The sequence below is a fragment of the Belonocnema kinseyi genome, chromosome 5, assembly GCF_010883055.1.
Source record: "Belonocnema kinseyi isolate 2016_QV_RU_SX_M_011 chromosome 5, B_treatae_v1, whole genome shotgun sequence".
NCBI classification, from domain to species: Eukaryota; Metazoa; Arthropoda; class Insecta; order Hymenoptera; family Cynipidae; genus Belonocnema; species Belonocnema kinseyi.
In genome coordinates this window covers 95,504,721-95,518,557 of record NC_046661.1, presented here as the reverse complement: position 1 = coordinate 95,518,557, position 13,837 = coordinate 95,504,721, and the positions used below count along the sequence as shown (strand labels likewise).

At 23.6% G+C, this 13,837-nt stretch overlaps 1 protein-coding gene across 2 annotated transcripts in view; it reads right to left on the bottom strand.

The window, feature by feature from the left end:
* The window catches only part of LOC117172828 (L-asparaginase 1-like), a 45,819-nt gene extending 32,007 nt beyond the window's left edge, over window positions 1–13,812 (bottom strand). Inside the window, exons 1-4 of one of the 2 annotated variants that reach the window (XM_033361072.1) lie at window positions 13,316–13,812; window positions 7,883–8,003; window positions 4,010–4,124; window positions 1,167–1,503 (exon numbers count right to left, since the gene is read on the bottom strand). In XM_033361072.1, coding sequence (XP_033216963.1) covers window positions 1,167–1,503; window positions 4,010–4,124; window positions 7,883–8,003; window positions 13,316–13,517 — 775 coding nt within the window. In that variant the 5' untranslated portion in view covers window positions 13,518–13,812. The remainder of the gene's footprint in view (window positions 1–1,166; window positions 1,504–4,009; window positions 4,125–7,882; window positions 8,004–13,315) is intronic. The other variant, XM_033361071.1, reaches the window with a different exon arrangement.
* Between the last annotated feature and the right edge of the window lie 25 nt (window positions 13,813–13,837).

Here is a 13,837-nt window from a genome sequence, read left to right as displayed (position 1 = left end):
AATTAAAGTCTTTGTAAAATATTTTAAATACATCGGAAATATTTACGAAATATTTAAAAATTGTGAAATCTTTGAGAAATCATTGAAATTTTTGTAAATTTGTGAGAAATCTTTTTTTTTTTAATATTCGTGAAATTATTGAAAACTTTGCGAAATCTTAAGGAAACAATTGAAATATTTGTAAAGCCTTTCTGAAATTTTGCGAAGTATTTGAAAACTCTATAATCTTTCTGATATCTTTGCGAGGTATTTGAAAACTGTGATATCTTTGAGAAATCATGTAAATATTTGTGAAATATTTTGGAAATCATTGATGTCTTTGTAAAATCTTTTAAATATATCAAAAATCTTTGCGAAATATTTGAAATCTTTGTGGAATCTTTAAAATATATCAGAAATATTTATGAAATAATCGAATTTATTATGAGATCTTTGAAAGTTATATGAAATCTTTGCGAAATACTTGAAATCTTTGAAATATTCGAGAAATCATTGAAGTGTTTGTGAAACCTTCGTAACTCTTTTCTAAAATATTTAGAAATCTGCGAAATGTTAAAAATATATTTTTTAATATTTGGTAACACTTGTGAAATTATTGAAATCTTTGAGAAATAATTGAAGTCTTTGTAAAATATTTTTAATCTATCCGAAATCTTTGCGTAATATTTGAAAACTGTGAAATCTTTGAGAAACCATTGAAATTCGTGTGATATATTTGTCAAGTTTTTCTGAAATCTCTAAAAATCTGCGAAATATAAAAAATATTTTGTTAATATTTGTTAATATTTGTAAAATTATTGAAATCTTTGAGAAATCATTGAAATATTTGGAAAATCATTTAAGTCTATCCGAAGTCTGAAAAATATTTTAAAACTGTGAAATATTTGTCAACTCTTTCTGAAATCTTAAAAACTCTTTGCGAAATATTTGCAGTATTTAAAAAAATATTTAGTAATATTTGTGAAAACTTTGGGAAATAATTAAAGTCTGTAAAATATTTTAAATCTATCCAAAATCTTTTCGAAATATTTGTGAAATTATTGAAATCTTTGTGGCATCTTTGGCAATGTGAATTTTATACCTGTATTGATTATTATTTATGTACAATTTGTATTAATTATAATATTATTACACGACATTGAGAAAAAATATAAATATAAAAATACCTTCGATTTTAATACCAGCGATGGCGAGAGGTGGTGAATTTGGAGAGTGGAAGGCATCAAACGCATCAGTGGAGAATTTGCTGGTACGATTTCCACGTATCAGCTTATTGCCGAAGAAAACACAAACTTCCGGTATATTATAGTTTGCCGCAATGACAAGGGAAGCTAAAAAATTATCGAGGCCGTCACTTCTTGTGTCGAAAATCGGGAGCTGAGATCCGGTTATGACAACTATTTTTCCAAGAGCTTCAAGCATGAAGGATAGAGCAGAGGCTGTGTAGCTCATAGTATCTGTTCCATGCAGGACGACAAAGCCATCGTAATATTGATATGCCTCCTAATAAAAAAAAAATTTCTAACAGGGTACCGTATATTCAGGGTGGCCGCAAAACTTCATTTTTTAAATCTAATCACTCTTTCCTTCTTTTTACCTAAATAATGTTTCATTTTTCCTCACCATTATTATTCAAAAAATAGATTTTTCATCTTGTAACAGTTTTAACGTAGACTATTTTATGAATGAAATAAAACAATTTCAGTTTAAATTACAAAATTTTTTTATTTCTTTCAATAAAAAAATATCACTTTTCTACCTTAAAGGATGAATTTTCAACATAAAAGTAAAAATTTTGATAATAAGAAGATACATTTTTTTAACTAGTTGAATTTTCAACAGAATAGTTGAATTTTCATTCAAATTCTTGTATTTTTCATCAAAGAAGAATATCTAACAAATTAGTTCAATTTTCAACAAAGTAACTAAATTTATAACCAAATATTTGATTTTTTTTACAAAATAATTTGCAACCAAATGATTAAACTTTAAAAAAAACAAAGGTTTAAAAAAAAAGTAACATTTTTAAAGAAACTATTAAAACTCCAAGCCAAATAGTTGAATTTGCATTCCAAAAAGATGAATTTTCAACCAAATAGTAAAATTGTCAAGCAAAAGGGACAAATTTTCAACAAAAAGGATGAGTTTTTAATAAAAAAAATAATTTTTAACAAATTATTTCAACTTTTAAGCCAAACGTTCAATTTTCCAATCCGAAAATATGAATTTTCAAGGAAAAAGTTCATTTTCAACCTAACAGTTGCATTTGTACGAAAAAAAGATATTTCAAGCAAAACATTACTTTTCTATCAAAAAGAGGAATTTTCTACCAAAAGAATCATTTTTTGCCAAAAAAGACGAAATTTCTAACACATCGTTGAATTTTCATATCAAAAAGATAAATTTTCAACGAAAATGACGTATTTTCATTCAAGAAAATAAATTTTTAACAAATTAGTTCAACTTTTAAGCAAAAAATACATATTTCAACAAAAAAGATGAATTTTCTCTAAAACAGTTCAATTTTCCAACCCAAAAGACGAATTTTCAACCAAAAAGATTATTTCTTATGAACAAAAAAAAAAGAATTTTTCACAGCAACGTGAATTTTCAAATAAAAAAGGTGAGTTTTTAAAACCAAAAATGGAAGATAAATTTTTAGTAAAAAAAATATCACGAAAAAAAAGCTTTTTTAAGAATATATTCATATTGTCAAAGAGATGAATTTTTAACTGAAATGGCAAATCTGAATTTAAAAAATTGAAATTTTAATAAACTAGTTTAACTTTTAACAAAAAAATATAAATTTTTAATAAAAAATACAAATTTTAACCAAAAAATCGAATTTTCTATAAAACAGTTAAATTTTCAATCCGCAAGTATTTATTTTCTACCAAGAAGAACAAAATTTTCAACACAAAAGTTTAGTTTTCAAGAAAATAGATGGATTTTCAACTAAAATAACGAATTTTGAAAAAATAAAGAGTTTTCAGAAAAGAAAAAAAGTTTCATCCAAATTGTGAAGTTATTGAAAGCAAAAGGCGAATTTTCTGTAAAATAGTTAATTTTTCTACACAAAAATATGAATTTTAATTTAAAAAATTAATTTTCAACTAAAATTGGTCAAATTTGTACAAAATAGTTCGATTTTTAACCAAACACGAAATAAATTTTCAATAAAAAAGATTAATTTTCATCTGAAATTACGAATCTTCAACAAAAAAATAATTTTTCAATAAAAAGGTTCAACCTTCAAACTAGCAGTTAAATAAAATAAAAATACGTTGATTTAAATCAAAATAGTTGCATTTTTAAACAAGTTATATGTAATTTCTACCAAACAAAATACATTTTTAAACGATAGATGAATTTAAAAAATGAAGTTGAATTTTCAACACCAAAATATGAATTTTCTAACAAAAGTAGTTAATTTTCTGCCTGGATAGTTGAATTTTCAACTTAATAATATATCTTTTAACTAAAAATATAATTGTCATTTTCAAAATTCCCTATATCTTTTCCTGATCAATTTTTCATTTTTGCTGACCATTAATATTCAAAAACCAGAATTAAAATTTTGAAATATTTTTAACATCGTCTTTTATAAATGGAATAAAATAACGTCATATTAAAATTTTAAAATTTTAAATTTATTATCCTTGATAATTATTTAAAGAGCCTCATATAGAAATTGACTGACTTTAGCCCGGTTTTCTTTCACATTTTCTGACTTTAGCCCGGTTTTCTTTCACATTTTCTGACTTTAGCCCGGTTTTCTTTCACATTTTCTGACTTTCCCTTACCAATAAAATTCTCTCTATTATCCCTGATTTACGGCCACTTTGGTAATTATTATTGAAAATTTTTTAACAAAAAAAATTATTTTTGTATCTTTTTAATACTTGTAAATATCTCTTAAACTTATTTTATTTTTTATTTACTTTGTAATTATTTAAAATCTTTTAAAATAGTTTCTTAAAATTAGTCTATTATGAGAATTTTTTCTTACTTTAATGTCTTTTGCGATTAGAATCCAGTCATCCATTGTCATATTACTCGAATCTCGAAGTGGGGAATATTCCTTGACATCGTAAATAACACGTCGTTTATGTTCATTTGACAATCTATATTAATTTTAGTGTTAATTCTGAGTTATATTTGTATCTTTGTTGATAAAAAAAGAAACGTATAAAGAATTTAAAAAAGTTTCACATTTTATAGAATATTTTCAAAAGATAATAAAATATAAGATTTCAGACTTTACAGCACAATTTGCTCTCAAAACAAGGGTAATAGGGTGATTTTTCCTAAAAAAAAATAGGAAAATAACAGAGAATGACATTTTTCAAAATAAAATTTATGTAACTTTGAGAGAGAGAGAGAGAGAGAGAGAGAGAGAGAGAGAGAGAGAGCGAGCGAGCTATTCAACAAAACAGTTGAATTTTATGCAAACTAATTAAATTGTCAACAAATTATTTGAATTTTTAAGCAATTAATTCAATTTTTAACCAAATAAATGCATATTTCATCTACAAAGATGAATTTTTTTAGAAAATGAATTTTTAGTTAAATAGTTGATTTTCAATTAAAAAATTTAAGTTTTTAACCACATTAAAAAATTTGTGTTTTCTGTTAAAAAAATGTTTAACAAAAGAAAAAGTTTAAGCCAAAAAGATGAATTTCCAACTAAAATGTTCAATCTTTCACCAATAAATTAATTTTGATCAATGTAGTTCAAACTTTAAATAAGTAGTTAAATTTTCAAAAATTTTAATTTTAGATTTAAAAAAACCAGTTAAATTCAACCAAAAAGGATGAATTTTCAACAAAATAGTAAAATTTTCTACCAAAGAGGTGAATTTTCAACTAATATGATGAATCTTCCAGCAAAAAATATATTTTTAACAAAGTAGTTCAACTTTCAAATAAGTAGTTGAATTAAAAAAGAAATATTTTCTTAATGAAACAATTAATAGTTGATATTTCAACCAAAAAGATTTAAATTCAAATAAAAACAGTTTAATTCAACAAAAAACATGAATTTATGAACCAAATAGTCGAATTTTCAATAAAAAATATGAATTTTCAATTAAAAATGGAATAGCCCTATTTTCAGTTTAAAAAATTAATTTCAAATAAACAAAAAATGTTTAATATAACCGTCTAAAACAAAAAAATTAATTCACAATCAAAAAAACTATTTTTTACAAAATAGTTAAACTTCCAGCAAAAGTCATTAATCTTTAACCAAAAATATTAATTTTTATTACAAAATAGTACCAATTTTACCCAAAGAATTTGAATTTTCAATCGAAAAACGGGAATAATTAATGAAAAATTTAATATTCATTATTTAAAGAAAAAAAGAGTAATATTAAAACAAACACAGTGGTGAATTTTCAACTAAAATTATGAATCTTTAACTGAAAAGATTAAGTTTTCAGTTCAAAAAAATCATTTTTAACGAAAAAATATTTTAAATTCCAATAAAAACCCGCTGAATTCGATCAAAAAAGATCAATTTTTCACCACAAAAGATGAAATTTCAACAACGAACATTAATTTTCTACCAAAAGGACGAATTTTCCACAAAAAACCTTAACTTATCAACCAAATAGTGAAATTTTCAATAAGGAATAGAATAGTTACAATTCCAGTTTACAACATTAATTTTTAAAAAATGTTCAATAAAACAGTCTAATTTCCAACCAAAGAAATAAATCTTAATAGCAAAAAATCAATTTTTAACAAAAAGGTTCAACTTTGTCCTAATTAGTTGAATCTTCACTTAAAAGGGATGAATTTTCAACCAGAAGTATAATTATTACATTTTCAGTTTAAAAAAATTAATTCTAAATAAAATTCTCAACAAAAAAAAAACTATTTTTTAACAAAATAATTAATGTTTCACCCAAAAAGTTTACTTTTCAACTGAGAAAGATAAATACTGAATAAAAAATGTAGTATTTGTTATTAAAAACATAATTTTAATTTTAAAACAAAAAACAGTTTAACTCAACAAAAAAGACGAATTTGAACAAAATAGTTCAATTTTCCACCAAAAAGATAAATTTTCAATTAAAATTATAAATCTTTAACTGAAATAGATAAAATTTCATGTAAGAAATTAATTTTTGAATAAAAAATATTTTTGATTTAAATAAAAAACCATGGAATTCAACCAAAAAAGATCAATTTTCAACAAAGCAGTGGAATTTTAAACCAAAACGGATTGATTGTTAACAAAACTGGAAAAGGGGAAGTTTCTTTAAAGCAAAGAAAAAAAGAGAAATTCATTTTTAAAAAAATTGGAATAACTATTTATTTTTTAGGTTTACCTGTTTATTTGTTTTAACGCTACATAAATATAATTTTCCTATATTAAAAACAGTTAAATTCATTTAAAAAATGCAAATTTAGATAAAAATAGATAAATCCTCAAACAAAAAAGAATAATTTTGAACGAAATTTTTTTTACCAAAAAAAGATTGAATATTTTCCAAAAGATATCAAAAAAGTTAATTTTCAACCAACTGAATGAATTTTCCATCAAAAGGATTATTTTTATACCAAAAAGACGAAGTATTAACTAAAATTATAAATCTTCAACCAAAAAGTTCATTTTTGACAAAGTTGTTTAACTTTTAACCTTTTTGTTCAGTTTTTAGAAAAAATTATGAATTCTCCACCAAAAATATAATGATTTACATTAAAACTAAAACGATTTTAATTTTAAGTTCAAAAATTTAAATTAATCAAAGAATACGAATTTTCAACAAATTATTTGAATTCTAAGCCAAAAAATATCTTCATTTTTAAATTTTAATAAAAACAGATAACATTTTTAACAAAAGACGAATTTTTAACAAAATCGTTGAATTTGTGACCACAAATGATGTTTCAGTTAAGAAAAATCCATCCTTTTGGTCCAAAAACTTATGTTTCTTGGATAAAAATGAATTTTGTTTGTTTGAAATTCAACTTTTCAGGTTGAAAATTTAACTTTTTTGTGGATAATTCGCCTTTTTTTCAAATATTTTTTGCCAGGAAAATATCTTCTTTGTAGGAAAATCCATCTTTTTGGTTAAAAAATAATATATTTTTTATTGAAAATTCAACTACTTGGTTGAACAACTTTGTTAAATTTTTTTAAAGATTCATCTCTTGGGTTGAAAATGTAACATTTTGGTTGAAAATCCCTTTTTTTGTAAAAAATTAATTTTTTTATATAAAAACTTAACGATTTAGTAGAAAAAAAAATCTTTCAACTGTCTTCTAAAAAATTTGCATTTTTACCTTTAAAATTGAACTGTTTTGGTTCAATTTAAATTTTTTGTCGTAGGATTCGACCATTTGATCGAAAATGCATCCTTTTAGGTTTAAAAATCACCCTTTCGAATGGAAAACTCATATTTGATGGTAGAAAAGTCAACTTTCTTGGCTGAGAATATAATTTTTTGTAGAAAATGTAACTGTTTTCGAAAAAAATTGGCCTTTTTGGTTTGAAAATTTAATTATTTTAGTTGAAAATTCAAATATTTTGTTAAAAAATCGTCTTTTCCGTAAAAAATTACCTTTATAAGGAAATTGTGAAAACATCAACTTAAATTAGTGAAATTTGGGTTGAAAATTTATCTCTTTGGTAGAAAATGTTGAAATCTTAAAAACTTAAAGTTTATCGTTTCATATTTAATCCAATATGGCATTTAGATTAAGCTGATGGAAAAGATTTCATTCTAATATTTTAGTTTAAAATCACCCTCTTTCCACTAGCGTCACTTTGATATTGGTATAAAAACACTGCATATAATATCAACTCAATGATAAGAGATTTAAAATAATTATTAATAATTTTTTTTTCAAATAAAAAATTAATACTCACGGTAAAACTAGAGGACAGTTATCACAACTGGGGCAGAATCTTTCTTCCGCGTAGGCATTGTCATGCATATTAGGAAATGTTCTCACATTGTTTACAAATGCATTTGCTATTGGAACCAGAGCTGGAAAAAAAAAATTAAAAAATTCTAAACTAAAAAAATTATATTCTCTTATGATTTAAATTAGATTAGTGAATTAATGTCTCATCGCTGTCCCGGTAAACTGCTAGAAATTTAGGCGAGACAGTTATATTTTCCTGGAAGAAGAAATCCAGCTAAACGATTTTTTTCAAGACCGGCTTGCATGCGGCCACCCCCAGTGGTGGCACCACGGGGGCTCCGGCGATCCTCGGGAAGCGACGATCATTTATGTAGCTTTCGTAACTTATCCATGGATGCTTTTCAACATTTTTGCAACCCAGAAAATGTTTTTAATTTATTGCGAATGCTTTAGGACCTTAGAAATCTCTTGAATTTTTTAAAAAGCCCTTTATAACTTCTTGAAATTTTCAAAAATACTATAAAAAATTTTTAATTCTTTTGAAATTTTTCAAACCTCATGAAAATTATATAAAATATTTCAAGTCTTTTAAAATCTTTTTGTCCTCCTTGAAATATTTTTAAATGCCCTAAAATCTTATACATTAAATTCTTCGAAATATTTCAAAATTTTTTACAATTATTAAAATTTACCTAAAATCATAAAAAATTTCTTGGAATCTTTTAAAATACTTTAAAATGTTTTTAAAATACCCTAAAATACTTCAAATCCTTTGCAATTGCTTATAATCCCTAGAAACTTTTTAAAACTTCACAATTTTCTCAGGGTTTTTAAAATACCGTCATATATTAAAAATCCTTCGGAATCATTTTGAATTATTGAAATGCATTAAAAGTTCCTTGAAATATTTTAAAATACGATCATTTTTTTTTAAATCCTTTGAAATCTTTTGAAATCCCTTAAAATTTTGTAAAGCTTCGAATTCTTTGCAATTTTTTTTAATCTATTGAAACTTTATAAAACTCTTAAGAATTCCTTAGCATTACAAAAATATTTGAAATACTTCGAAATCCCTTAAAATTGTCGAAATCCATTAAAAAATTCCTTTGGAATCTTTTAAAATATTCTAAAATGTTTAAATTCCTTTGAAATCTTTCGAAATCCCTAAAAACTTTTAAAAGCTCTTGGAAATTCCTTCGATGTTTTGAAAATACCCTAAAATTGTTTAAATCCTTTTGTATACCTTTAAATTATTGAAATATATTAAAAATTCCTTGATATCTCCTAACTTACTTGAATTTGTTTTTAAATCCATTAAAATATTTTTAAATTCCTTGCAACTTTTTAAAGTTCTTGAGAATTTCTTCAACTCTTTGAAAATACCATAAAATCTTTTAAATCTTATAGGATACCTATGAATTACTGAAATATATTAAACATTCCATGTATGCTTTTAAAATACCTTAAAATATTTGGAACTTTTTAATATTATTTCTAATTCTTTGAAACTATTTACAGTTCTTAAAAATTCTTTGGAATTTTAAACAATAGCCTAAACACTTTTACATTCTTTAAAAATATCCTGAAATATTTAAAAACCTTTAGGATACCTAGAAATTATTGAACTCTATTAAAAATTCCTTGTAATATTTTAAAATGAACTAAAATATTTAAAATCCTTTGAATTCCCTTGGCATTGGTTAAAGCTCCTGAAAATTCCTTGGAAATTGAAAAAAAATTTCTAAAATTTTTGAAGTCCTTCGGAATCCCTTAAAATTATTAAAATTTACTAAAAATTACTTAAAATCTTATAAAATAGTTCAATATATTTCGAAACTTCTTAAAACTTTTTTTAATTTCTTAGAATTTTAAAAAAATGTTCTAAAATATTTAAAATCCTTCGGAATCCCTTTAAATTACTGAAATTTACAAAAAATTTGTTCAAATCTTATCAAATCGTTTGAAATAATTCTAAACTTCTTAAAACTTTGAAAAATGCCTTAGAATTTAAAAAAATGTTCTAAAATTTTTTAACTCCTTTGAAATCTCTTCAAATTATTGAAATATATTTCAATTTTCTTGGAATCTTTTGAAATCGTTCGAAATATTTCTAAACTTCTTAAAGCTCTTGACAATTCCTGGGATATTTTTAAAATATCCCAAAATCCTAAGAATCCTTTAAGATAACTTTAAATTATTGAAATCTATTTGAAATTTCTTGGAATCTTTTTAACAACCCTAAAATATTTCGAATCCTTTGAAATCTCTTGAAATGTTGTAATACTCTTGAAAATGACTCAGACTTTTAAAGAATATTCTAAAAATTTTAAAATCTTTTAAAATACCTTCAAATTATGGAAATCTATTAAAAATTCCTTGGAATCTTTTCAAATACCCTGAAATATTTCAAAAACTATAAAATCTTTTGAAGATCCTTGCAATTTTTTAAAGCTCTTGAAAACTCCTTAGAATGTTATAAAACGTTCTAAAATTTGATTAATCCTTTGAAATCTCTTAAAATTATTATTGAAATATATTAAAAATTCCGTGGAATTTTTTTAAATCGTTCGAAATATTTCTAAACTTCTTAAAGCTCTTTAAAATTCCTTGGATATTTTTGAAATAACTCAAAATCCTAAAAATCCTTTGGGGTACCTTTAAATTATTTAAATCTGTTTAAAACTTCTTGGCATCTTTGCAACATACCTAAAATATTTTAAGTCCTTTGCATTTTTTGTAAAGCCCTTGACATTTTTTAATTCTTTAAAAATTCCTTGGAATTTAAAAAAATGGTCTAAGACTTTTAAAATCCTTTGAAATCCCTTCAAACTATTAAAACATATTAAAACTTCCTTTGAATCTTTTAAAATACCCTAAAATATTTCGAATCCTTTGAAATATTTTGAAATCCCTTGCAATTTTTTAAAGCTCTCGAAAACTCCATGGAATTTTAAAAAAAAGTCCTAACAATCCTTTGGGATACCTTTAAATTATGAAAATCTATTTAAAATTCATTGGATCCTTTTACCAACCCTAACACATTTCGAAGCATTTAACAACTTTTGAAAAACATAAAAAGTTTTGAAAGCTTTTGAAGATTTCCTCGACGTTTTAAAATATATTGTAAAATATTAAAAATTCTTTGTAATCCCTGTAAATTATTGAAATTTGTTATAAACTCCTATTGAACTATTGAACTATTGAAATCTATTCCAAATTTTCTTGGAATATTTTGAAAATACCCTAAAATATTTGAAATCCTTTAAAAACTTTTTCAATAACTTAACATATTCTAACGCTACTCAAAATTCCTTGAAGTTTAAAAAAATGTTCTAACATTTTGTAAATCCATTCATATCGCTTAAAATTATTGAAATATATTAAAAATTCCTTGTAATCTTTTAAACTCCTTTAATATCCCCTAAATTATTGAAATTCAAAAAAATTCATTTTGATCATTTAAAACACCCTAAAAGGTTTCAAATCTTTTAAAAAATTCCAAATCCTTGAAAACTTTCTAATCCTCTTAAAAATTTCTACAATACTTTTAAATTCTCTTAAAAAAATTTAATCCTTTGAAATCCCTTTAAATTATTAAAAGTTAGTCAAATTCCCTTGGAATCATTTGAAATATTTTTTTAATTTTTAAAGCTATTGTAAATTCCTTGGATGTTATAAAAATAAAAGCGTAAAAATCCTTCGGGATACCTTTAAATTATTGAAATCTATTTAAAATTCCTTGGAATCTTTTTAACAACCCAAAAATATTTCTAATCCATTGAAATCTTTCGAAATCTCTTCAAACTTTTTAAAGTTCTTCAAGATTCCATCGATATTTAAAAAAATACTATAAAAAATTAAAAATATGTTGTAATCCCTTTAAGTGATTGAATCCATTAAAAATTCCTTGGAATCTTTTTAAATATCTTAAAATACTTCTTATCCTTCGAATTTTTTTGAAACCCCCTGAAATTTTTTAAAGTTCTTGGATATTCCTTACAATTAAAAAAATTGTAATCCCTTCAAATGATTGAAACCTATTAAAACTTTCTTGGAATCTTTGAAAATATCCTAAAATATTTCGAATCCTACAAAATCTTTTGGAATTTCTATAAAAAGTTTGAAGGCTCTTGAAAATTTCTTGGAATTTTAAGAAATATTTTAAAATATTTAAAATTCTTTGTAATCCTTTCCAGTTATTAAAATCTTTTCAAAATTCCTTAGAATTTTTTAAAATATCCTAAAATACTTCTCATCCTTCGAAATGTTTGTAAATCCCCTGAAATTTTTCAGAGCTCTTGAAGATTCCTTGGAATTAAAAAAAAAAAACTATGTTAAAAATTCTTTGAAATCCCTTCAAAGTATTGAAATCTAGTGGAAATTCCTTGGAATATTTTTAAATATCCTAAAATATTTCGAATCCTATAAAATCTTTTGAAATTCCTTAAAAAAGTTTTAAAGCTCTTGAAAATTTCTTGGAATTTTCTTAGAATTTTAAGAAATATTTTTAATTCTTTGTAATCATTTCCAATTATTAAAATCTTTTAAAATTCCTTGGAATTTTTTTAAATATCCTAAAATACTTCTAATTCTTCGAAATTTTTTGAAATCCCCTGAAATTTTTCAAAGCTCTTACAAATTCCTGGAATTAAAAAAAAACTATGTTAAGATCCTTTGAAATCCCTTCAAAGTATTGAAATCTATTAAAAATTCCTTGAGATATTTTTAAATACCCTAAAATATTTCAAGTCCTTTAAAATCTTTTGAAATACTTGACATTTTTAAAGCCGTTAGAAATTCCATGAAATTAAAAAAAAAAATGAAATCCCTTCAAATAATTTAAACCTATTAAAAATGTATCGGAATTTTTTTAAATCTTTTGAAATTCCTTTAAAAAGTTTTAAATCTCTTGAAAATTCCTTGGATCTTTAAAGAATGTTGCATAAAAACTTTTAAATCATTTGACATCACTTCAAATTATAGAAATCTATTAAAAATTAATTGAAATCTTATAAGATACCCTAAAATATTTTGAGTGCTTTGTATTTTTTTTAAATCCCCTGAAACTTTTTAAAGCTCTTGAAAATTTTTTGGAATTTTAAGAAATATTTTTAAATATTTAAAATTCTTTGTAATCCTTTCCAATCAATAAAATCTTTTCAAAATTCCTTGGAATCCTTAAAGATATTCTAAAATATTTGAAAATAATTCAAGAAAAATTGGAAATAGGTATAGACCTGAATTATGGGGTAATTTAATTAAAGAAATTTTTTGTTCAATGATGTTTTCATTTTAAAAAGTGACTAAAATTGGCTCATATAATAATAACAAATCATCTACCTCAATAATATAATTAATAATTTTGAAATAATTATTAAAGAAAGAAATAAAATTAATAATTATTTAATTGATAATATAATAATTAATCAACTACCTCCAGTTTTATTTCTGACCATTCCAATAGTCCCACCAGTATATAGAACAAGAACTCTTCCTTCCGGGTTGTTCATTTCATCATGGAATCTTCCAGTTGATACGTTTCGTTTTTGCAAAAACGATGAATTTGATTTCTGATCAATATTATTTACCGACAGACAACTTTCACACGAATTATCACTTTCTACTCTTAAATCCATGATTTATTCCTCTTTTCAGAATAAAACTTTTCCTAATAATTATTAATAATAAAAATAAAAATAGATCAGATATAACCTGTTCTATAAAAATATGTAATAATCGAAAATTAAAATTTTAATAAAACACGAGATTGTTTGACAGTTGACGTATCAATTACAGAGAATATTGGAGAGTGAAAAGTAGATTTAGAAATGTGTCTGCAGAGCCTGCAGACGACTTATTAATTAGCCAGTTTGTACAAGTGCGCCTTTTCTGCAAACCACGAGGCTATTCTGTTATTGTGTTCTGCCACGTGCTGGTGTTAGTGTCGCGGGTAAGG